We start from the raw sequence: 25710 nt of genomic DNA, 5'->3' as shown, positions 1-25710 counted from the left end.
TAACACATCTTTCTTTATTATATTGTAGGACGTAGGTAGAAATATAGATACATAAAAGAACGCAAATTTGTCACTGCATCTTTCTGTTTGTTCGCTTAAAAAAGGTAAATTTCCAGGGGGGGGCGCTGAGTATTTTTTTTTTCTGAAAAGGGGGTGGTAGGCCAAATAAGTTTGGGAACCTCTGGTCTAGCTCCATATGTTATTTTTTTATTCTTAACTACACTACCCAGGAGGCCCCGCGCTCGGCCGGAAGGGCCCCGCACGTGGAGGAACTGCATTACCCAGAGGGCTGTGGGGTAGCGATGTCGTGGCGTTTGGGGTGACTGGTGACTGAGGAGGGCCCGGAAGCCGGAGCTTGGCCGCTGACGCGCAGAGCCGCTTCCTCAGCGGGTGGGGGAGCCGGTCCCCTGCCCATCCCGCCGCAGGGATGAGGCGCGCTGGGCTGGGTAAGCGGGGGGCGGCGGCGGGAGAGCCGGGGAGGGGCCCGGGCTTTACAGGGCTGATCGGGGCAGAGAAGAGCGGGGCGGTCGGGGAGCGGGAGTTGGGGGGTGGCCGGAGGCGGGACCGGGCCGTGCAAGGAGGTGGAAATGATGCGTGAATCGTTTCTGTGGCCTCCTTACCCGTGGCCTGAACTAGTGTCTGGCTAAACTCCAGCGCGGTTACCCCCGCCGGGGGGTTGCGCCCCCTGTGAAGTCAGTGGCACTGAGAGGAGGCTGCAGAAGCGAGACACCATCCCAGCGCTGAGCTACTTCTTAGGGGAAGCCCCTGGGGCACTTTCCTTTCCACCTCGCTGATCATAGTTTATCAGACTCACCCCACTCCAGCTGCTGCTTTCCTTTACCCCCCAGTAATTGAATGTTGTCGTTGTTTCAGAGTTTCTCTCAATACCCTTCAGCAATCGATTGTTATTTACAGAAAGTGGGAGGTCTGAGTCATGTCAGGACCCACATGTAAATCTGTGGTAGAGATCATCCTCCAACCTGCTGATGATGACAGAAAGTGAAAGAAGATAAATTTAAATTGCTGCTTTTATTTTTGCTTTTTTGTTTTGTAGCATGCTAGTACTAAGCTCATGGACTCTGTTTTAGAGCCTTGACTTGAAAAACGTATTTGTAAATTTATATGTAGCTGTTTGTTGCCCTTCATTTCCTGCCTGAAGACAGGCTACTTCTGCAGCTGGCATCAATCTTTCAGATGTGTCTATAGTGTGGCTTGGAAATAACCCGTTCAATGTTGGGTGACAAGAATGCTGGCCATTGGAAGGATTCTGTAAAAGGGAGTATGGGAAGTTATGAACATGTTGCTCTCTGGGGCAGGCACTATTACTTGTACAGCACATTGCAGTTAAGTCCTTTCACTACTGTGTAAGGTTGTGATTTTCCCCATAATGGTGGGAAAAAGTTAAGTAAATGAGAAAAAACATAGTCCAAATTGACAAAACTTTAATTATGTAAATAAAATACAAGAATAAAATAATTACCCAATCTACTAAGTAGTTAGGATCTATTAGTTTTGACCAAACCATTCAGAATGTAGTAAAACAGACTCTGTTACGTAGGCTACTAGGGTAGACTCAGCAATGCCAACAAACATGAATTTGGCAGGTCTAAAAACACTACTTCCTTTCATGACTTTACCTTTGCTGTGTATATACTGGGGGGGCGGGGGGTTTGTCAGCAGAGCTATGTCACCAAGTGTGTAGATTTTATCTCTACACTCCTGACTGAAATCGCTATGCTAGTATACATTCTAAGTGTAGATAAGGCCGTAGACTTAGTTCTTTGGGCCATAGTAGACCATCTTTTTGTTATGTGTTTCTATCATGAGTAGCACAACAGAGCCCTGATTCCTGACTGGAGGCCTTAGGCTATGTCTACACTACGCACTGTGAAGGGTATGTGTAGCTACATGGTGCAGTGAAAAGCAGGTTGTGTCCATACTGCAGTGTGTAGCTACATGTCAATGAAAGACTGGTGGGGGCAGCATGGAAAGACTTCAGCAGGTCCCCAAGCCTTTCATTGCAGTGAGGAAAGGCTCTCCGCTGCCAGAGTCTTTACCTGTGGTGGGGAGTTGCCAGAGCCTTTTGCTGCTGCTGGACCCTTACCCTGCCGCCAGAATCCTTATCTGCAGCAGGGCAAGGTTCTGGCAGCACCTTTCCCTTTTCCTGCTGCCTCCCCTTTGCTGGAGTCCTTACCTGAAGTGAGGAAAGGTTCTAGAAGTGGGGAGTTGCTGGAACCTTTTCCCCTCTGCCAGAACCTTTCCCTGCTGCCTCCCCCTGCCAGAGCCTTTACCCACTGCTGGTGTGTTTTCTTGTGGCAGGGAAAGGGAAAGTCTCCAGTGGGACACTGCATGACTAAAAAGAGCAGTGTAGACAGGAAGGCATGGCTTGGGGAAGGAGAGAGCCATGTAGGATATGTACCTGAGTTCATACCCTGACCATTCAGGGATGTCTGTACTCTACTCACCTAAGCTGTGCCTCACCGTCTACACTGCTATTTAAACTTGTGCTGCGGGTTGGGGGGCCACCTTAGTACATACTCTACACACTGTCAAAAGAAGCATATAGTGCAAATATGGCCTTAGATACTACTGCAATACCAACAATATTTTTTTAAATGTACAGAATTCAACTGATCTAGGACTATTATTTTATTTCCAGTCTTCCATTATGATTAAGGCTATGATTTAATCATGGGTATTTGTAGTAAAAGTCATATACAGGTCATGGGCAAGAAACAAAAAATCACGGCCTGTGACCTGTCCGTGACTTATATCATAAATATCCCCTATTGAATCTTGGGGGTGGGTGGTGGGGGTTCTGCAGAGGGGAGCCTGCGGCACCAGCAGCTGGGGCAGGAAAGCGCTTGGGTGGTCCCTGGGGCCGCCAGAGCAGCGGCTGGTGCGGCTGTTTCTGGGGTTGGGACCACTCCAGCAGTGGCTGGCTGCGAGGCCGCTCCCAAAGCAGCCTGTGTGGCTGTCCCCAGGGCTGCCTGTGCAGCTGGCCCTGGGATCAGCCATACTGGCCACTGCAGAAGTCTCAGAGGTCTCAGGAAGTCAAGGAATCTGTGACTTCCGCGACCTCCATGACAAACACAGAGCCTTAATTATGATGCAACGGCATGATACAACGTACTCTGCAAACAAGATTTGGGGTAGAAATCTTGATCTTTACTTTTAAATGCTAGAAGAGAATAACAACATTTTTTCTATCAGCCATGTTTCTGACGCTTCTTTGTGCTTGGGATTAGTCATGTTAGTTAAGTAATAGGTTTCATAGCTGCTTCTGAATTCTTTCAGGTTTTGTTGTGTGGGTCTAGTTCTTTAATTAAATCAAATCAGATTTCCATTGAAGGAATGGTCAGCTTGTAGTGTCAGATCCCTCCAAACACACCTTCTAGTTGCTTTGGAAAAAAAAAAAAAAAAAAAAAAGTTTAGTGCCTCTCCCTCTGGTCCTCTGATCAGGGTAGATTTGATTTAAATCACTAGTCAAGAAGACTCAATTTAATCATAGATTTCTACATAAAAGTGCATTCTTGTTGGTTGTTATAACCTTAATACATATTCTTCACATAACTCAGAGATAGATGTAGGTTTCATTTTTAGAAGGTACACACTATTTTGAAAACTTTTCAGATTAGTTTTACAGCTATAGCAGAAAATGAATGATTCTTTGGTTATTTAATTTACCAAAGGTAATTGAAGCAGATAGTTCACCTTCCAATGACTTCATAAATATCTCCAGTTCAACAGGTTAATCATTAATATTTGGAGGATTTTCTTGCCATGCTGTATTAGGAGGAGAACATCACCAGACAGACATTTAAATTGTTTTATTTAACTAAAACAACAACGTTAAGTATTCTGGATTTTTTTCTTCAACAGCAAACATATAATATTTTAACAAAACAAGCGTATGTCCCTCACTTCTCACGTTTATCTCCAGACTTCTTCTCCTTGTCCAGATCTATGCTGCCCCCAACAATCTTCTATTTATTGAATGTTTTGAAACTTTCAAAGAGAGGTAGGGGATTGACTGTGTGTACACAAATTTGCAGAGGAACAATGGAGTTGAGGTCTGTTATTTCTCACCTCTATATATTATTTATTTATTTACAAACATTTTTGCTGTTAACATGCTTGTTACCTCTGGAGACACAAATCCAGTTTGAGAACTGCAAAAATAAGCATCTCTGATGGTATCTTCTAAACTGAGCACTGAGTCCCATTGGGTAGATAGAAAGATTAACCTAAATAATCTGGACCGAAGCCTGTGGAACCCCATAAAATAGGGTCCCTAATCAATGAACTTATTGGAACTCATTTACAAAACTTTTCTTAAACATACATGAATATATTGTCTCATAGTATAGAATTAGAATTTATAATCCCTATTCCATGATGACATATCTTTGAGCTATAATATATATTAATTAAAATTATCTTTAGATAGGTTTTTTCCTCAAAACGCATTTTATCAAAAAAATCTAATTTTTTTTCTTTTAAAAAACCATTGATTTTTATCCACCCCGCCTCTGATTAAAACTCATGCTTTTTAAAAAGTTTGTGCTCATTATACATTTTAACATTTATGGTAGTTTGGTGCAAATATAAATACTGTTCTTGAATTCCACAGAGTCTTTGGGAAATTTGGGCATCCTCCTCTTTCAGTCAATCAACCATGGTGTTGATGGTGATAGTAAAAGAACTTTGAGCTTCCAAAATACATTGTAGGATTGGTAGGAATTAATACTTCATCAACAAGATATATATCATGTGACCCATGCATCAGAAGTTTAGGATTAATTCAGACAGTATTCTTTGATTTTCTATTCAGACATGGGATCAGTATTAAATGGGAACATACTTTCCCTGAGTGGATGTTTGTACCCATTCCTGGGTCATATTAGACTATTGATGTCAAAGTAATTAAAATATAGGGGTGGTTACCAGCTCACTCTATAATACTGATTCTTTAAATTTTCCCCCTTTCTTCACTTGCAAGACCTACAAGTTTAAATATGTCTGGATGGGTATACTAAGGTTGAAGTGCTTCAGACACTTCTCCTAATTGCTCATTTTGTGGTACATTGAAGGTAGTGTTCAACATAAAAAGGAGGTTGCAAATTGATAAAATTCAGTGCCTTGCTTTTCAGCGTTTCCTATAGTATTTGCCATCTTTTTGGTACCAGACTAACAGATTGTTCCTGAATGAAATTGATGTTGAAAAGCTATTAGAAGGCCAGACAAAGTGACTGAAATTGATCATGTGGCTACATCGCTATTATGATGACATTAAAAAATGTCCTGCTTGCTTAGAGTTATTAAACTTTGTGCTCTATCATTTCAGTAGATGGTTTCAGTCAATAGACTATTTGATTTTAAAGAATCCAAAAAAACAATTTTTGTGCACTCTAAGATGAGTGTGAATCCTCTATCTTCCTAGTTCACAACTCTTGACAGACTCTTACATTTTATTTTAGGAGAAATCTGTTTTATTTAGTCTATTCAGTTTCTACTTGCCTACCCAGTCCCCCTCAGATTGAGGCACATTGAGAGAGGTTGTCTAGGTAAATTCTTCTATTCTTATAAATACTTACAATTTCTAGAATTTCTGCCATTGCTTCCAGCCACCTGTCCCTTCTTTAGCTGCCTATTACACAGTGGTGCTTACTGTATACTGCTTATTACCATAATGACCGCACACAATGTTGTGGGACAGTACACACACGGCATTGATTTATCTTAAACTTCAAAAGTCTGCCCTTTGTACTTCTTCCATACCTGTCTGACAACCCCATTCCCGCTTGAAGTTGTGGTTTATGTAAATATGGGGTTTGCTTATTTAAAAGGCTGGGAATGCTTGTTCCATTTGTAAAAGACTGCCTCTTGCAATGACCTTTGATGTATAACTACTGGACTTTGGCTCCAAGCTACAGATTATCAAAGTCCATTGTAAACATATCCCTACTATAATATTCACTTAGTAATGAATATCATAAGGTTACTTCAATTATAATCTCATATTTTGCACATGCTTGTAACTCTGCGAAAAGGTTCCTTTTGAGCCAATTTTCCATATTTGGTCTTAATCCAAATCTGACTGGAAAAAAATTAAAAGAAAAAGATCAATTTTCCCATTTTTGAGTAACATGATAGTAAAATGGAAGCTTTCCAGTTCATTCATCCTTACTGAAAACTTGTCATTAAGCCAACTTGTGAAAAAAAAATTATTTTTATTCTGCATCTGTATATTTAAAAAAAAAAAACCCCACCCAACAAACAAAAAACCACCTTGGTATTATGGAATATCATAAATCCATAATATCAGTTATCTAGTTATCCTGTGTTCCTGTGTATGCCTCTATTGTATATGGTACAGTGTGAAATCAGTCAGATAATATCAATGCATTATTCTTGTTTTGTGGATATGACTGCTCTGTCTCCTCTCTCTCAAAACCTTTTCAAAGATGAACTGAGAGAATTAATTTGTCGAGGGGATTCAAACAGTTTTAGTGTGATTTGAAATTTGTAGGTACTAGTGATAAATTATGATAGGAACTAGATTGCTAGCTGAAAGTAAATACAATCTCTACTCTAAAGTTTAACAGGTTTTCTCCCCCCCCCCCCCCACTCCCCCCGTTTTACTTCATCATTCTCTTTCCCAATCCTGGAAACTCGGTCTTTTACCCAGCCACCTCCCTTGATATGTCTTCTACTTGTGGCCTGCTTCGCCCTGCTGTTCCTCTTAGCCTGCAAAGCTAGACTGCTTTTGTTTTGAGTACTGGGGTGGGGGGGTGGGGGGGGGTGGGGGGGGGGGGGAAGAGAGAGAGAATGCAGGGATCACGGTGCATCCCTCTCCCAGTATGTTGTTTAGCTGCTGGTTGGACAGTCCCTTTATTAGAGGTGGGAGGGGGTGAGCATACTAAACTGATGATTTTGGCACTGACTCTCCTCTACTGGTCAGTCATCTGCCAGTTGACAACCTGGGTAGCAGCTCTGAAGCTCCTTCATCCAACTAGTAGATGACTTGCCAAGTGCAGCATCCCACTGCAAGGCAGAGGTCTCTTGCTGGTAGACACATGAGTAAAACTCTGATTATGCAGTCTGTATGTTAATCCTTTCCCCTTTTTATAAACTAAAGGGACATTAAAACCTATATTTAATATAACAGGTTACAATGTAAACATTCCAAAGTCAAAACTATGAAGACTCTTACTGAGTAACCTTAACTCCTGTATTCCACATACGGCATAGTTGGGAATGTGTACTTTAATATACAATGGACTCGCTGCTACTTTCAGCCTTTTACCATTCAGGCTCTCTTCCTTAGAGAATACAAAAATTTACTGTATCTGAGGGCAAAATTGGGTCATGATATATGATTTAGTTAAATCAAGGTTACCAAAGAACCTTTTAATTTCCCGATTTCTGAATTGAAAGCTAAACTCAATGTTCTAAATTCCTGAGAGAATTTGTGTATGTTAACGTCTCTTGCTCATTCTTGAGGATGCTGCAGGGATGCACAAGGGATGCATTTGTAACCATAAATGGACTGGGACCCCATGATACTGTATTTTGCTTGGATGGTGTTTCCTGTCTGTAAACCTGATTTACTGGTATCTTTTTTTTTTTTTAAAGGTGAAGGAGTAGCTACTGGTAACTATGGCTATACCAATAGTGGGTATAGTGTACACGAAGAAGAAAATGAAAGGTTAACTGAAAGTCTGCGTACAAAAGTCTCTGCCATAAAATCAGTAAGTATATAATTATAGTGGCATCATCACTTGAAGTGAATTAAGTGCACAAAATCTTATGAACCAGTGAAGCAGCATTAGAGTAAAAGTTTAGAACGTAAATTGAATACAAGAAAAAAATATTGCCAGTCAAAAAGCACAGTGCATTCATTCGTGTAGCTGATTTCCTCTTTAATTAGATTTTAGCTCCAGCTGTCCTTTTTGGCTAATCATGAAGCTACTTGCCTGTTGAGGACAGCAGAGTCTATACCTACTACTTATTCTCAACTCTAGGAGTCATTTTCTTGAGTATGAATCACACTGGCCAGGGAAACTAGAAGCCTGGGTTTAGCTCAGTAAATGACCTGGCAACCAATTTGTGTTTGTTTGTTTCTTCCTGTTAACTTAAGGAATTAGACTACTTGTACTTAGCAGAGACAGTAGTTGAAGGACAATCAAGTCCTTCAAGTTGAGGTTTGGACAACTTTTACTACATCTATTTATGAATTTATAATATGGAATAAGAAGTAACATCCTGATTTCCTCAAAAGAAGAAACGTCTTGCCTAGGGAATTTTAACTCATTCTAGAGACAGTATTTTTAAACTTTTTTCTAACCAAAACCCCGGGAGTCCACTTTACTCAACTAGAAATTTCATTTTTCCAATAGTTAGTCCATTCCAAGACCTGTTAAACATTTTGGAGCCCTCCCTATAGGTGCCGTTTCTAGAGATGTGGTGCAAGGCAATGAATTTTACAGAATCAAAGCCCTTACAATCTTATTGCTAGACTGTTGCTCATAATTAAGCTATTCAGTTCCAATTAGACAAGCATAGAGACAGATTAGCTTAAATAAATGCTGTCATCTTAAATCATACTTTGAACTAGAGGTTGCATCACAAGTGGTGGTTTGGGTTTTGAAGTAAAATCACAAAAATACAGTGACTGCTAAGATCTAGTGGAGTGAGGGAAGGAGAAGCTCTGATTTCTGCTCTCACAGCTTGTCACTCCTAACCACCTTCCCTGCTGCTAGCACCATGCTGTACTCCTGATAAGTGCCACTTAGAATCATCTACACAGTACCCTCATACAAAAACAGCAAAAGACCATGGGAGTGGGATCATAACACAAAAAAGTAGGTCATTTGGGTGGCCCCAGGTAGGAAAGTTTGAAATTCTGCTGTCAACATGTCTGTGTTAATAATATCACAATAAGCTACTCCAGGGTGTACATTAGTCAGGTCATTGCCATATACTTCAGGTGCACTGAGAGCCAGGAACACACAGTACATTCAGTCATCCAAGCAGTGTACCAATAGCCTGATAACTGCACCCTTGAGTAGCTTATTGCTATGTAAATTTGACCCATATCTTTTAAGTTTCTGGTAATTCATGCTATGTCTCCTTCTACTGTGAAGAGTGGTTCTTAGTAAAATGAGAAAAATAGGGAAAAGACTATAAACACCTTTGCTCTATTCTGAATATTTGATTCCAGAGTCAATCTTTATAGAGAACTTAAAAAAAAAATCTGGAGAAAAATGTGTACCATAAAATAATGCCAGTCCTAGGCTGTATATGTTCTTGTCATAAACTAATACAACATAAATGTAGATGCGGTGGTGGCACTACATCACCAGAAGAGGATCTGTGCACGTCAGTGAGATGCATTCAGGTTAGAGCTGCTTTGCTGTAGGAGAATGGTGTAAAGTAACAAGTGTCTCAGAGCTGAGGAGCTTATTTATTGCACTTGTGCACAATTTCCTTCCTAGGTGTTTTTCTCTAGTCTCTTTCAAAATATAGCATCCACGTTACTACATCTAGAAAAAAACTGGCGATGACACAACAGATACTTTCAGAATGACTTCGCCCAGTATATAATGTCAAATCTGGTTTATAGGACTCAAATAATATAAGTAATGGTAATGCTCACTTCTTTTATAGCTTTCCATTGAAATTGGAACAGAAGTTAAAAATCAGAATAAAATGTTATCCGACATGGTAAGTATGTAGCAACTAATCTTATGAATTTTTACAGTGATATATACATATGCTTGTTTATAGTTGGCATTTTTTATATTAAGTGATGGGACTAAGAATTTATCCCTTATGTTATATCATACCACAAAAATGTTAATTACTTTATTATAGGGACAAAAGGGAGAAACAGTTCTAGCCTCCAAATTGACCATTAGCTACTATTTCTATAGCAGCAGTGCTTCCTCATATAAACACTTTGGCCTTGTCTACGCTACCGGGGTAATTTGACCTAAGTTACACTACTCCAGCTACGTGAATAATGTAGCTGGAGTCGACGTAGTTTAGGTCGACTTAGGGTAGGTCCACACTACCCGCCCGATTCGGCGGATAGAGATCGATCTTCTGGGATCGATTTATCGCATCTCATCTGGACGCGATAAATCGATCCCAGAAGTGCTCCCTCGTCGACTGCGGAACTCCTGCTCGCCGAGAGGAGGAAGCGCTGTCGACGGGGGAGCTTGCCTGCGCCGCATGGACCCGCAGTAAGTAAACTTAGTTCGATCTAGGAAACGTCGACTTCAGCTACGCTCTTCTTGTAGCTGAAGTTGCATTTCCTAGATCGATCACCTGCCCCAGTGTGGACCAGCCCTTATTGCAGTGTCTGCATTGTGCTGCATCTCTTACTTTAATCTTCTCGTTCCAGTGGAGTACCAGAGTCAACCGGAGAGTGCTCTGTGGTTGATTTTAACAGGTCTTCACTAGACCTCCTGCAGCAGTGTTGATCCCCAGTAAGTGTAGACATGTCCTTTGTATGAATATAACTTCTAAAGGAGCAGTCAAAATTTGTAGGTCCCAGATGAGTCTAATTATTTCTGCTCTATTAAAGCAAACATGCAATAGGAATTAAAGTATAGCTTTGACAAACCTGTACAGGAGGCATGTCAGTGCTAGAATTGATTTAAAAAAATGGAGAAGAGAAGCAAAAACAAGAAAATCAGAAAATTGGTTACTTGTGCAAGATGTACCTGAAAACAGGTAATCGGATGCAATGGACATGAAAGGAGGACTTCTCTTTGTTATAGGCTAGCAAGATGTAACTGCCTGTTCATATGCTGGTTTGAAATGTTTTTTAATAGTCTAAATATAGGAAGAAAAGACAAATGCAAGAAGTGAATGTGCATAGTCCATTGTAGTGAGGTATTATTTTCTTAGAATGATTCTCTATATGTTCTCCTCTTTCGTAGGACTCTGACTTTGATTCTACAGGTGGATTTCTAGATGCGACTATGGGCAGACTGAAAACACTCTCCAGAGGGAGCCAGACAAAACTATTGTGCTACATGATGCTCTTTGCACTCTTTGTCTTTTTTGTAATTTACTGGATTATTAAACTGAGATGATGCAAATTATATCCAGTTTTTTGTGCCACTTCAACAGAATTACAAAATGGTCTTAATTTGTGAGGACAGACCTTAAATTTACATACTCTGTTGATAAATATGGCTAAATGGTTATTGTAAATTATATTAGATATCAGTGCATTTGTTATGTATATTTTGTCTTGATGTTTACCATTCCAGAAGCTTTCTTATCATATCCCCTGTTTTCTGGGGTTAACAAATGTTATCTACTACCTTGTGCATATTTACATCTTGGCTCAAGTTACTCTTGGGGAAATATCTTTGGAAATGCAAAACAAACGAACAAAAATTAAAAACATGCCCTGCCAGGACAAAATTTGAACCTTTAACTTTGAATTTCCTTTAATGGGTTTCACTTTTTTAATAAAGTAGTAAAAAAAATTATAAACAAAATTAGGGCCTGATCCTGAGCAAGGACCTCAGGATCAGGCTTGTAGCAATTTGCAGATTATAGAAGTATGAAAAAGGCTTGTGCTTTTTCAAAACAGAGTTATTGTAACATAGATTAAACCACCTGAAACTACAAGTACAGTACCGTCATACTTGTAATGCTTTGGGTCGGGGTTGGCAAGTTTCTATAAGTATCATGGCTTAGAATTTAAAAATGAAATAAAAAAAAAAAAACACCTTGCAGTTTAAGGAGGAATTAACTGACCTAAACTGGAAGAACGTTGGTTAATTTTAATTTGAGACCAAGTAATGCTAAGGGCTGGTCTACGCTGGGAACTTACAGCAAGATAGCTATGTTTCTCAGAGGTGTGGAAAAATCTTCATCCCTGAGACACATAGCTATGCAAACCTAACCTCTGCTATAGACAGCATTAGGTGGATGGAAGCATTCTTCTGTTGACCTAGCTTCCACCTCTTGGGGAGGTAGATTACCTATGCTGACAGGAGAACCCCATAGCGGTGCATAGGTAATGTCCACACTGAAGTGCTATAGTGGTGCAGATCAAGGAACATTGCACATGTAGACAAGCCCTAAGATGTATTCAGTATAATCAAATGCCTTTTGATAGTTTGGGCAACCAGCATGGACAAGATGCAAATATTTGCCTAGCATCTTTCCATTACATTTTATATTTAAGTACTTAAAACTTACTGATTCTATTGAATCACTGGGGTTTTTACCCTTCGTACATTTCTGTCAGTTAATGACCTCTTAAAGCTACTTAGCATTATTTTGAAATGTGAAACCAGATTTATAAGCTCTTATACTGGAGAGTATTATGATGCAAGATAGCACTAATTACCTCTTTTGTTAGAGGTACTTTTATTTATTAAGATTAAGCCTTAGTTTTGGTTATTCATAAAGATAAATTGTTGACTAGCAATTATTACACTGTTAAATGCAGCATACAAAATAGAAACCATTTTCTAGAGATTGAAGTGTTATCGAAAAGAAAACTATGCCTTGCCTAAATTTTCTAGACTCACTATTAATGCAATATGTTGCCATGACTTGTAGTACTCTACCCCATTACAAAGTGTAAAAAATAAAGCATGTCTGTGGTATATTTCTTAGGCATATGGATTTGTTCCTGAAAATAGATGGCAGGTTTGTTCCATCTTACGTAATTTTTCCTCGCATAAAATACGAAGATGTTTTTCAAAAGTGCTGATTTTAAAATAATGTTAGAATCCGTATTCAATATTTTAAACAGCAGCATTTAATGATGTAACTACTCTTGCTTGGAAAACAAATAACTTAAACAACTGGTTAACTGAGGTGCATTCTGAATATTTAAGTATCATACTAGTATTAGTCTGGCGGGAAGTTACTTTTATCAGGGCCGGCTCTAACTTTTTTGCCGCCCCAGGCAAAAAAGAAGAGCGCCGCTCCACCGTAACACCCCCCCGCCCCCCAGCACTGCGCGGGGCCGCCCAAACCCCCGCCCTGAGCGCTGCGCTGGGCCGGCCAAACTCCCTGAGTGCTGCACCGTGCCACCGAAGCCCTCGCCCCCCGCACCAGTGCAGTGCCGCCAAAACACCCCTGCGCTGCCCGGCTGAAACAAAAACAAAAAACGTTTTTTTATCCCTCGAGCGCCCCCGACCACCCCAACATTGGCCAACCTTTCTGAGGTGCCGCCTCAAGCACGTGCTTGGTCGGCTGGTGCCTAGAGCCGGCCCTGACTTTTATAATCCATATTTGGCAACTTGATTGTGTTTTTCTTATCTACCATGTCTGAAGTGACCTAATTCTAGATAGTCTGCAAAAGAATTCATCTACTATAGTTTAAGTAGACTTGAAAAATTTTTGTTGTCAAACTTCTAAAAAAAATTGACACAAACAAAATGTGCTTGAAATACTGACTCTTATGTAACACATCCTCCTCCTTTAAAGGATTGCTGTTTATATCACTGTAGGTATATTGCAATGGGCCTCTGTCCAAGGAACCCTCCATTTTTAACATAAATCTGCCTTCAGGAATTAAAGTACACTCACTATTCCATTTGTAGATATTGTAGTCTTTGGGAGTGAGCGTTGCCCCCCAAGCTGAGATACTACAAGCATTAATCTGAATACATTGCCTCTGACCTCCAGAATTTTGCACCTCATCTGTCTTGCCAGGCTTAGTGCTTCCCCTTTGCAGGTGGCAGGGCCTGGAGTAAATCAGCCTCACTCTTGACAGTGTTTCTTTCCCTTTTTATTTATCAGTTTTTTCAAGGAAGGCTTTGGGGCAGGCCCAAAGAGTGCTCCAAACAAAAGAAACAAATTCACAAACACAAAATACAGGAGGAATACCTTTTCCTATCCCCTCTCTGCGGGTGTTGTCCTGTTATTGGCCCCGGGGTACCAATCCTTCCCCTAAATAGGCATTCAGTTTAGTTGTTTCCCTTGCCAGGAGGAGAGCAGCCTCTCACCCTGGAGAAACCTATCTTCTGGCTACCACTAGCCATGCAACAACTTGTCTCTCTGCCCCCTCTCTCACCAGAAGAGGGGTTTATAATTGTCTCAGGCAGCCCTTAATTGAACTAAGGTGTCCCTAGTTGCACTGAGGTAACCCCTAAGTTTATAGGGGAAAGGGCCTTTATCATTCTAGGGCTAACATAGCCCTTCCCCAATTTTTTTTTTAAAATTAATAGAGATATCCTACCTCCTAGAACTGGAAGGGATCTTGAAAGGTCATTGAGTCCAGTCCCCCTGCCTTCGCTAGCAGGACCAAGTACTGATTTTGCCCCAGATCGCTAAGTGGCCCCCGCAAGGATTGAACTCACAACCCTGGGGTTAGCAGGCCAATGCTCAAACCACTGAACTATCCCTCCCCCTCTTGCAGCGCAGCCGCCGCCGCCGCCTCCGCCTCCACCTCCACCTCCTGCAGTGTCTCCTTTTGGTTATCAAACAGTATCTGAACAGTTTCACTACATGGACTACTTTATTTGTTTCTCCTGGTGCCTAGTGTATACAACTACCTATATGGCAGGGACTCATTGTGTATGCAATCCATAGCATAATTGAACTACGCTTGAATGAATGTTGGTATATTTGTTTTCTGCCCTTGCCCGAAAGTGTTGCACTAACACCGATGTGTACACTAGTACTTGCTTTAGTTTATTCTTGCCCTTTCTCAGCCTTTGTGGGAATCCTCAGATAATAAAATCTGCCTCTGTTTGATTGTCTTAGATTGTTTAAAATTGACAGGATTTTGAGGTGTAGGTTTTAAACCTCAACGGGTGAGTAAAAGGTATTTCTATGAAAGACTCAATCTCCCTAACCCTTGATTTCTGGGGAAACTGTAGCTCGAGTTTTAGCCTTTTCTTGATATTACAACCTAATTAGTTTTCCAGGAAAAATAGATCTGATACTTTGAATGCAGAAACAATCTTTGGAGAAAAGTGAGGGTATCTTTAAGCATGAAGGAACAGTAAAATGTGAAGGAGGGTGTGACACTGCACCCCATATTCTTCATAGTGATAGGATGATGATATGATTATAGCATAATTATGATGTATTTTATGCAAAAGGGTCACGTAGGATGTCATTAGAAAAGCTATGATTTGCTGAATATGATTATCCCATTTGTATGCATGTATCATTTTTGTATCTGAAGTTATAAATACTGTATATCTGTACTTCAAATGGAGTTACATTTGGGTAACATCCACTAGACAAGATGTTTTCAGTCTAGATAGCTGGTTGGGAAGGGCTTATTCAGGGCAGTGAGCCATGAAGGAAAACAATAGGCCTTAGGAGAAGCTTATCTCCCACCTGGTGAGCTTTCCAGGGAACACTCCAGACAGCCTATAAGTAATGGCTGCTATGACTCTACAAGGACATGTGACGAGGCCACATGATTCCAGAATCCATCTTGGGATGTCAGTATTTTTCCACAAACTGGTCTGGGGACTAAGTTTTGAAACAAAGGGTTCCCACCATATGCTAAAGCTATTTAAGGCAGGGAGTGACATCATCTGTTGTTCTTCATTCCCCACCCAAGAAGATCCCTGGAAACACCTGAGAAACAATGATTGAACTGGGGAAAGTGCTGGACACAGGCTAAAGGAATTTCTAGTCTGTGTATGAAAGACTTGAGGATTCCAAGCTGTAAAGCAAGCGCAGCTTGCCCCTTAAGAATCTGCAGCCTGCTTGTATCACCAGCCAGAGTGAGAATTTGCTAATTCATATCCTATCTTTCTAGTATCTAAGGTTACGTCCTCAATACGGGGGGTAGGGGTCTATTTAAGATACGCAAATTCAGCTACGTGAATAGCGTAGCTGAATTTGACGTATTGGAACCGACTTACCCCACTGTGAGGACGGCGGCAAATCGACCTCCGCGGCTCCCCCGTCGATGGCGCTTACTTCTACCTCCGCTGGTGGAGTACAAGCGTCGATTCGGGGATCGATTGTCGCGTCCCAACGAGATGCGATAATTCGATCCCCGAGAGATCAATTTCTACCCGCCGATTCAGGCGGGTAGTGTAGACCTGCCCTTAGACTTCGTTTCTATTTTTGTTTATTTACTAGGTAATCTGCTTTGATCTGTTTGCTATAATTTATAATCATTTAAAATCTTTTGTAGTAAAGAGACTTGTTTTTGCTTTATCTCAACCAGTGAGTTTGGAGTGAAGTGTGTGGGAATCTTAGCTCAGAGGGGCTGTTGCATATTCCTCTCCACATTGGGGAGACGGGGGCGGGGAGGGGGGGTAAAACTCTGAGTTTACGCTGTACAGTTCCCTGTGCAGTGCAAGATGGTATAATTTGGGGTTTATGCTCCAGAGTGGGTGCGTGCCTGGGTAGCTGAGTTAGCTTGGCTTTAGCCTTTCTACTGTTGGTTCATGCAGTGGCTAGTCAGAGAGCCTGCATGTAATTGCCGCGGGTGTGTCCCTACCTGTGTGTATGCTGGGGGAAGTGTAAGACTGGGAGCGTGGCTGCAGCTTGTCACAGCAGCACAGTGTGAGAGGGAGCCCTGGCTGGTGGGTCAGAGAGCTCAGTGGTATCCCAGTTCCAGGTGACACCCTGGGGAGAACCTGTCACAGAGGGGGGAAAAACAAACTCCTTTAATTGGCTATGGTTGCCAAAGTTCTCCATATGCTGCATCAGAAAAAAAAAAGTTTTGTATAATGTATAAGTAGTACAGGGATGGCTTGAGTCCTTGGAATGCATGAGACCTTCATGGTTTTCCTCTCTCCAACCAGAGATTTCTGGTACTATACTTCTATAGCATCAGTATGGGGTACTTTAAATGATGCATCTCTGAGAAATGAGGTGTGAAAAGGGTAAATTTATTTTTTAATCACACTAGAGCGCCTCAACTTTAATGGCTTTAAGTTATTTTGATATCTCTCATAGCCTGAAACTATTGGGCTGGGATACAGTTAAGATAGTGCAGCTCATATAGAAGGCTGTAGGTTACAAATTATGTGTTTCAGTAGGTTTTACCAGTGCATTTTAAATATATAAAGATGAACAATAGATGAAGTGTTGGCCTTTTAACAGAAGTAAATGTGCAGTGTGAAGATTTGACTCAGAATCCCAGCCATTCATTTGGAAAAGGTTGAGACAGAACGTCTGTAGAAATGGAATTACCCTTTCTTGAGGAATATTTCACTATATAGAGGATACTAGATGTAAGGAGACTATTTGGGGGAGAGTATGTATTTCAGCCCCTATTGTGCAGAGGCCTGGACTCTTAAGTTGTTCAAGATAACAAAAGTCCAACTCAGCCTGTTAACATAAAATAACTTTGGAAAGTCAGCAGAAGTTACATTGAATTAGTCTAAACAAAAGGGTATTCTTGTACCACCCAAGGATTGCTAAGGTGATGACTGGTAAGAAAAAGCAAATGGAATAAGAAATTAATGGATCAAAATGGGTGTAAAAAACTAGGCCTAGTTGGTGGACAAAATAAGGAAAGATGGGCTAATCTTCCTATTATCCCCTTTTGGGTTCCTTAAAGACTTTGGGGGTGGGGGAGAATTCCAATTGTGGAAGACGGGTGGACTGAAAGGAGTGAGCTTTACCATCCTGGCTGCCACCTTCACAGGCTTCTCGGGCCGCAAGATTCATTGTGATAGCACTAAGTCTTCATCATCTTGAGCATGAGAGATGTCCTGACCAACCCAGCCCAAAGGAAAACCCAGAGGATATTGTCACTTCCACCAGATCTGACTAAATCCTGACCACCAGCTGGAATGTAATACTTGGGTTTCTGCTCTAACTCCTTCTCTGGTTTGTCCTTTTTCCTTCTCTTTCCACCTTTTGTTTAATAAGAGTTGGGCTTAGCCAGCCAAACAACTGCATCTTTTGCAGCACTGCGGTAAAGCCAGAGACAATCAAGAAGAATGCCCTAACAGCCTAATGTTGCTAAAAGTTGTCCGAGTGGCTCGATAAGACTATGCTGTACCTGTCTTTCTCCAGCAGCAAACACTAGTAACAGAAACTCTATTTTCCCGTCATTGTTTTTCTCCTCTTTTGTGTGTGTTTTGTCTTGAAGTGGGATCAGACTTTTACAGCTCCACCCCTGTCTCCAGTAATTTTTTCTCTTTTCCCTAAAAAAGAACAGTTGTTACCATCTTTTTAATACCATCTAAAAGATTGTCAAACCAGGTGCATTCTTTATAAAACGGTCTGCAGCTAAATAGAAAGGGATAGTGTTAAAATGAAAACCTTACTTAATGCTTTACATTTCAAATCTCTATCATTTCCTTTTCTGTATCTTTAATAAAAGGATAGCTTTTTAATGGTGGTTGTTGACATGTTGGCTGAGGTCTCTGCTCAACCCTTGGCCTAAACCATTTTTAACTGTTTAGTGTTGTACAATGACAAGATCACTAACACCTGTGACTTTCTGGGCCCATTTATTCCACTCAGAAATAAGCATTGGCCTCTGGATAGCTTTAGATACAACAAAATATAATTACTTAGAATACTTTATAATTCATACCAAAAATGTTAGTGTCTCCCTATATCAGCAAATATTTGAGTGCTATGATATGGTCTTATGGTCATACAATACTCTGCATTTATTCACTACAGAGGTGGGTGCTATACGAAAACTTTAGTACACTCATTAGTATTTTGTCAAATTCACACGTATTAGAGCTGAGTAACATTTTTCAATCAAAACTATTGGTGAAAAGTGCAGATTTGGGTTGACCACAACACTTTGTGAATTTGCATTGATTTCAGCAAATTGTTTTGGCAAAAAGAAAACCCGAGTTTTGTTCTGACATTTTTTAAACTAAATATTTCAGTTTGAAACAACTATTTGAAATTTCCTTTAATTTTATTAAAAAAGAAATGTTAAATTCAACATTTTTTTTGGATCAAACAAAAATGTTTGATTCAACTCAAAATATTTTTATTTTTTTGTTTTCGTTTTCAGAACTGCCAGCAAACCAAAATGTCCGTTGTTCACACAGTTCTACAAAGTATATTGTAATTATCTTTGCTTTTGTTTCTAAATTTAAATTGTTGTGGTGTTGGGATTTTTTAACATTAGTAATTTTAGTAATGGCTCTTGCACTTAATGCAAATGATATTTTACTGTACAAGTAATGCAAGTATTTCAAGTTGCAATGTACTTTTATATTAGCTGTCATGATACTTAAAGGAAATATCTGCTTTAAAGAATTAACCCCACAGTGCTGTGGAGATTCCTTAAAACATACTTTATGATTTATCACTAAACTGTGAAAATTCTCCATGTTAATGAGGAGTAATCCCATCAAAAGCATTTTTTTTTTTGCAGTAAGATGGTTTTGACAGCTGTGATTTTTTTTTTTCATTTAAAAGGCTTTGTTCTCATCTAAAAGTGATGGGAGGAATGACCAAAGTCAATTTTGAAGGTACAGATAAGGTTGAAATAAATGTAAAGACTAATTTTGATTCAATGCAAGTATAATGTAAAACTAAACTTTACATTTATTGCCAGCGGACTACAAAAATGCACAAACCAAGTAAAAGAAGTAATGGAGAAGACAGGTTTGAGATACAATGCAAAGAAATGTAAAGTCATGTTAATGGGGACTGTAGGGACAGAAATCAAAATTGAAGACGAGAAACTGGAGAAGGTGGACAATTTTGCGTATCTTGGAAGTACCATCAGCCAAGATGGTACTAGTTGAGAGGAAATAATAAGAACCGGGAAGGCAAACACTGCATTTGGAAGACTCAAAAACATCTGGCAACTCAAAAAATCTCCCTCAAGACAAAATTGAATGTGTACAAAGCAACTGTTACCACCATCACAACATATAGCAGTGAGACATGGCAACTTACCAAGAAAAATACACAAAAGCTGGATGCATTTCATCACAAATGTCTGAGAAGAATATTGGGAAACAACATATAGAGATAGGAAGACGAATGAAGAAAGCAGAAAAATTACTGGACAAGGTACCCTCTCACAAATAATGTACAAGAGAAGACATCAGTGGCTGGGACATGTGCTGAGAATGGAAAAAGAATGCTTACCAAATACCGCCCTTGAATGGAAGCCAGAAAACGCAAGAAGAAAGAGAGGAAGACTGCGAATAACATGGAAACGAACAGTTCTGAATGACATCAAGCACCTCAACATGAAATGGGAAGATTTGGAGAGAAGGGCAGTTAACAGGCAAGGATGGCAAATATGGGTAGCCCAATGTGCAGCAAAGCACAGGATGGACTAAGGTCTAAACTTTACATGTATTGCAAGCAGCTTTACATTTCATGTCAGGGACTTCTGTAACAAATTATGCTAATTTGTCCAATCAAATTTCATTTGTCACATATTTGTGCTTTAAAGCAATTACAATTTACGGTACTGTTAAACATATTTAATCAAGTTTAAACAATTCCAATGAGTGTAACTGACATTGATGAATCAATATTCATAGTGAGCAAATATTAATGGACTGATATATTTAGAGAGAAAGAAAAAAATGGTATTGTCTATTTGGTATCTAGGTCCTAACCAATGTAAACTGCCGCTAATCATAGATTCCAAAGCCAGAAAGGACACTTGTGATCATCCAGTATATTCTCCTGTATAACACAGGCAGTAGAACTTCCCCAGTTTGGTTGAAAACTGTAACAATTTAGCTAAGGACTAGGAATTGTAAGGCAATGTTGCCAGACTTATGGCCACTGTTCAAAATGAATGACGTATATGTAGAGCCATTTTCTGCAGTGTGAGATATTGATCATTGAATATTACGAAGTGAAAGTTATGTAACCTAGAGGTGAATGAAGGACAGCAGAATTACTGTTCCAGTAATGGAATATACAAGTTTAAGAAATGAAGCATGAGAAATTCTGGTGCCTAGAAGCCTTAACTGTGAACCAGGACTGTACAACCACAGAAGAAAAAAAAAGACCATTCCACAAAGACCTTACAACCTAAGATAAAGTGCATGTCTCCAATAGACGATATGGTTGGTATTCAGTGCAGTTTTACATTAAAATTTGCTTAAGTAAACTACTCGTAGAATTCTCTCTTGCATGGGACATGGCAAGGTGGCACTCAATTATATCATGGTTTATGTTTTTTAACTGTAGGTGTAGCTTGCTTATATAAGTAGACACTCACTCCATTTACTTAATATGCACTAGACCACTCAAAAGCAGCAAATGGTCTGCAACAAGAGAAAAAAATGTTGCAAGAGGATACATGTTTTCAGATTACTTCCTTTTAATTTCAATATTTAATTTAAAAGTTATGGTACAAGAAATTTTGTATACAAAGGCACTAAGTAGTAGGTCATTGGCATAAATGCTAGAAAATTTCACTTAATCACCTTAGATATATTGCTATTCTTTCAGAATGTAATCAATATACTGTATCTCTCGCATGAATTTTCAATGAAGAAATGTAACTGTTGCTGGGTGTTACTTCTTTTGTGGAAGAGTTTCCATATATTTGCATATAATGGAAAGCATGACTTCATCTGCACCAGCTCCTATTGACAGTAATCTTGAGTCTCTGCAGAGACAAAGAATGGGTGAAAACATTTGTATGATACATCAGCTGAAAATTCATGCTGAACTGAAATGTTTCCTGCCCCTCCCCCCACGTTTAGTTACTACAAAGTTACTTTTCCTCCGGTTTTATTACACAGAAACATACTCTAGCTAATATTGTACATACACATCAATCAGAGTGAAGAAAGCTTTGCAGGTTGTTTGAAAAGAAAAACACAGCATTGCTTCAGTCATAGCCTAAAGTTTGGAAATGCAGTTTTCTTCAAGTATAATGCTAGCTCTGAATTTCAGTAACTTTGTTTCCCCTTCCAAGTAAAGCTTATGAAGGATTTACCCCTTTGTTACCTTCCTACAGCTTTAAAAATTTGCCAGAGAAACCTTTAAAGAGCAGCTTGGTGTTCCATTGTCTACACTGTTTGGATTGTCCAAGTTTGTTAGGCTAACACTTGAAATCTCCATGCTCACCAGGATGAAGGCTGCACTTTACAAAATGAACTGTGGCCCATCTTTTCTCTGGAAATGTGTCTGCAGGAGGTAAAAGGATTCTAGGGAGAAAAGGGATCTTGCATCCTTTAACTTTTCAGACATTCAGTGTAGTCTGTAACATTGAACTTCAGTGATCTCTGTAGGGAAGGGGCGCAATCGAACAGCAGCAGGGGTTCTGCAGAACACTGGGGGCAGTCCATTTTTGCACAATGACTTGGAAGTAAATACTACTACTTTAAAATACATCATGGTATCCAACATCCACCTGGATCTGATAAGACTATTTTTTAAGGCCTTACTTTTACTCAGTTTATCTTCCTGGAAGGGCCGCTCTAACCTTACTTACTTTTGAGTGAGAGGTTTCAGCAATATTAATTGAAAAGCTGGCTGTTACACCACTGTGCCATCCCCACCTGCGATGCCTAAATTCTCATAGCTACTCAGGCCATAAACTGCCATGCCCCCTCTCTTTCCTATTTTCTTTGTAAATTTGATTTTTCCTGGGGAAAAAAATTGTTCTGCTAAACTACCACTTCTCAATTCAATGGTGACAGTGCGGTAATCAGACACCTATCAAGAAAAGAAGAAATTACTTAGTCATTCTAGATCAGATGTATACGTTCATAAGATTTATGGTCTGTGTGAACAACGGCATGAAAAGTTGCACTGACTTTTTTTAACATTTTCTAAAAAACCCAAAGATAATGTGACCGCAAATGCTTAGTTATTCAAAGTAACAACTTAAAAATCACACTTATAATTTTATCTTTTACCAATAAAACTTTGCCCAGCAATAACTAAAAGGTATTTGAGAAAAAAACCCACTTTTGGTTTTACCCCACTTTGCACATTTGGCAGCACCATTTACAGTCATTTTATCTGTTTCATATGCATAGCCAATAATCAATTTCCCCTGTTGCTTGCTGGGGTTTTACACACAGCAACTTGGGAAGAAAAACATTTAAAAAGCAGGAATGCAACACCGTAACAGTTGGCAGACGTTCGAGGTAGCTTGTAGTATTTGAAACTACTGTAAAAAAATTGTGACGACTAGATTTCAAGTTGATCATAACCCTTTACAAATATAAATAGTTTCTAATTAAGTAAATTACTTAGTCACTGACAAGTAAAAAAGTCATGTTATATTAAAATAAAATCTAAGTTTGTTGAATATCCAAATATGTAATATATGGAAGATGTCTGCCTATATAAAATGGGGATGTGTCCATGAAACAATTATATATCTGGAATCAGTGAGAGAAACTGATTTTCTCCTCCTCCTCTCCCCCCCAAAAAAGAAAAGAAAAATCCTTACTATATCTACCGTATTTTCCGGCGTATAAGACGACTGTGCGTATAAGACGACCCCCAACTTTTCCAGTTAAAATATAGAGTTTGGGATATACTCGCCGTATAAGACTACCTCTCTTCCAACGCACACCAAAAAAAAAATAAATTAAAAAAACATCAGATTTGATTTCAATATGGTAATTTTAATTCAAATGCTTATGACATGCAGGTACTTAGCAGGAAAACTGTCACTTATAAACATAAGGTTGTTTGTCATCAAACATGTAAACATAAAACAGTGCAAGTGGATTAAACTTTTCCTAATTCACTCTAAAGCTGAAAGGAAGGATAAGACAATAAACCCATGGGAGCTGCCATGCTGTTTGTTTTCTAAGCTGTCAACCAAACTGGAACTGATGATGATAGGAGGAAGATAACAAACAAGAGAGAGAGAGCAAGTGCCGGGCAAGTCCCTGGCGAGTTAGCAACGCCCATCATAACTGCAAGCTACGGTATTTTTACAGGTTTTGCTGGCGTGACAGTTTCCCTTTAAAAGCCTTCAAAATCCTCCTGTTCGTCATCTGATATCATAAGTACATCAATGACCTCTTGTGATACATTTGTAAGGCAGTCATCGTATGGATCGAATTCCGTATCAGATGGTGTGGTCTCAGCTTCGGCTTCCTCTTCATCTTGCCACAAGTAGTCGTCCTCCATACCATCTAATGAATTTGATATGCCACACTTCTTGAAAGACTTGATTACTGTTTCTGCATCAATATCATTCCAGGCTTTTATGACAAACTTGCACAAAACATCCAACTGTGGAGCACGCATGTTTCCTCCTTTTGTGAATGACTTTTCGCCGCTAACCATCCATTCATTCCACTGTTCTTGAATGCGATCTTTAAATGGCTTGTTTAGGCACACATCCAGTGGCTGTACCAACGATGTCAATCCTGCAGGAATAACTGCCGCATCTGTGTTTAGTCTTGCAAGCATTTGCTTGGTGCTGGGAGTTAAATGAGCCCTGAACATATCCCACACCAGTAGACTACATTTTTGAATAAGTCCACCTGGTCGCCTGCTCCATACATTATCAAGCCATAGCTTTACCCCTTCTTCATCCATCCAGCCTTTTTCATTCACATGTACAAAACAACCAACAGGGAACTTGAATTTCGGCATTGTTTTTCTTTTAAAAATAATCATTGGTCTCAGTTTGGCGCCATCAGCTGTGCATCCTAGTACCACTGTAAAACTGGACTTCTCATGTCCTGTTGTTTTAATTAAAATTGTTTTTTCACCTTTTTGATGGACAGTTTTATTTCCAACCATATCAAAATTAATTGGAGTTTCATCCATATTTCCAATACTACTTAACGCATAGCCATGTTTAGTGCGCTGTTGTATTACGTATCAATGGAAACTATTTACTTTGCTATCAAGATCTGCAGGTAATTTTGGGGCAATTTTCATCTTTTGCCTCAGTACCATATTATGCCTTCCCATGAATCTAGTACACCAGGATACAGTGGTCTTAAATCTGTTGCTGTGATCTGGGTTAGATTTGGCCCACTGAAGTGCAAACAAATGTATTTTATTTCGTGTCACTACATAACTGTTTTGGCGATGCTCATTCACCATGTCTGCTACATGTTTTTCGAGTTCTGGCCAATGTGGAGTGCCTCTTCTTAATGCACACTTACCCCTTGGCATACTCTTTAATGCTTTTTCATTTGCTTTCCAGTCCCGAACCATCTTTTCTGTTACTCCATATTGTCTTGCAGCAGCGCAGTTATTATGTTCCATGGCAAAATTTACAACTTTAAGTTTGAAACTGGCTTCATATTTCTTTCTTCTTGCTGGTGGAGCCATGATGGGGTTTTGACTGTTGGACATTTGTATACTGTACTGTATGTACTGGTGCTATACTGTATGAACAGGTACAGATACTGGTGCTGTACTGTATGTGGTACCCAGTATACAACAACCAGCCAATCACGGCAAGCGATGTACCTTACCGGCAATTGGCTGGTTGTTGTATACAAAGCCTGCTTGGATTGGTCAGCTCTCCCTGCCTGCCCAGCCCTCCCTGTCTCCAAGACTATCAGAGCGGTAGCGCAAACACGCCTCTTTCACCCGTCTGGCCCGCCCTTGTATCCTATTACCTCCTTCTCTGCCTCTCAGATCTCGCACATGCGCGCCTGCGCCGCTTCACTGCAGTCCTCAGGAGCGAGATCTGAGAGGCAGAGAAGGAGGTACGGTAATAGGATACAAGGGCGGGCCAGACAGGTGAAAGAGGCGTGTTTTTCTGGGCACAGCGCCGCTCTCTCTCTTTTTTCCATACCCCGGGCGTCCCGGACGCCTGCAGCTTGCTCCGCCCTTCACTTACAC

General features: G+C 40.0%; 2 protein-coding genes across 4 annotated transcripts in view; one reads left to right on the top strand and one right to left on the bottom strand.

The window, feature by feature from the left end:
* The first annotated feature begins 277 nt into the window (after positions 1 to 277).
* Positions 278 to 12649, top strand: BET1 (Bet1 golgi vesicular membrane trafficking protein). Its single transcript, XM_005308558.5, has 4 exons — positions 278 to 446; positions 7639 to 7754; positions 9673 to 9729; positions 10953 to 12649. The coding sequence occupies exons 1-4, from the start codon at positions 428 to 430 to the stop codon at positions 11106 to 11108; spliced, it is 348 nt and encodes a 115-aa protein (XP_005308615.1). The 5' UTR covers positions 278 to 427; the 3' UTR covers positions 11109 to 12649.
* An 8580-nt stretch (positions 12650 to 21229) lies between these two features.
* The window catches only part of LOC101941250 (probable acyl-CoA dehydrogenase 6), a 159208-nt gene continuing 154727 nt past the window's right edge, over positions 21230 to 25710 (bottom strand). For all 3 annotated transcript variants that reach the window (XM_005308553.4, XM_065583110.1, XM_065583111.1), the window contains one exon: positions 21230 to 21538. In XM_005308553.4, the coding sequence (XP_005308610.1) occupies positions 21445 to 21538 (94 nt within the window). In that variant the 3' untranslated portion in view covers positions 21230 to 21444. The remainder of the gene's footprint in view (positions 21539 to 25710) is intronic.

This window comes from Chrysemys picta, chromosome 2, assembly GCF_011386835.1.
Source record: "Chrysemys picta bellii isolate R12L10 chromosome 2, ASM1138683v2, whole genome shotgun sequence".
NCBI lineage: Eukaryota > Metazoa > Chordata > Testudines > Emydidae > Chrysemys > Chrysemys picta.
The sequence above is the reverse complement of the archived record's forward strand: the minus strand, read 5'-3'. Positions and strand labels throughout refer to the sequence as shown.

Excerpts from the sequence above, each read along its gene's own strand:
- BET1 (XM_005308558.5), top strand. Across the intron at positions 7,755-9,672 it reads AAGTCTCTGCCATAAAATCA|CTTTCCATTGAAATTGGAAC; the intron begins GTAAGTATATAA and ends CTTCTTTTATAG. Across the intron at positions 9,730-10,952 it reads ATAAAATGTTATCCGACATG|GACTCTGACTTTGATTCTAC; the intron begins GTAAGTATGTAG and ends CCTCTTTCGTAG.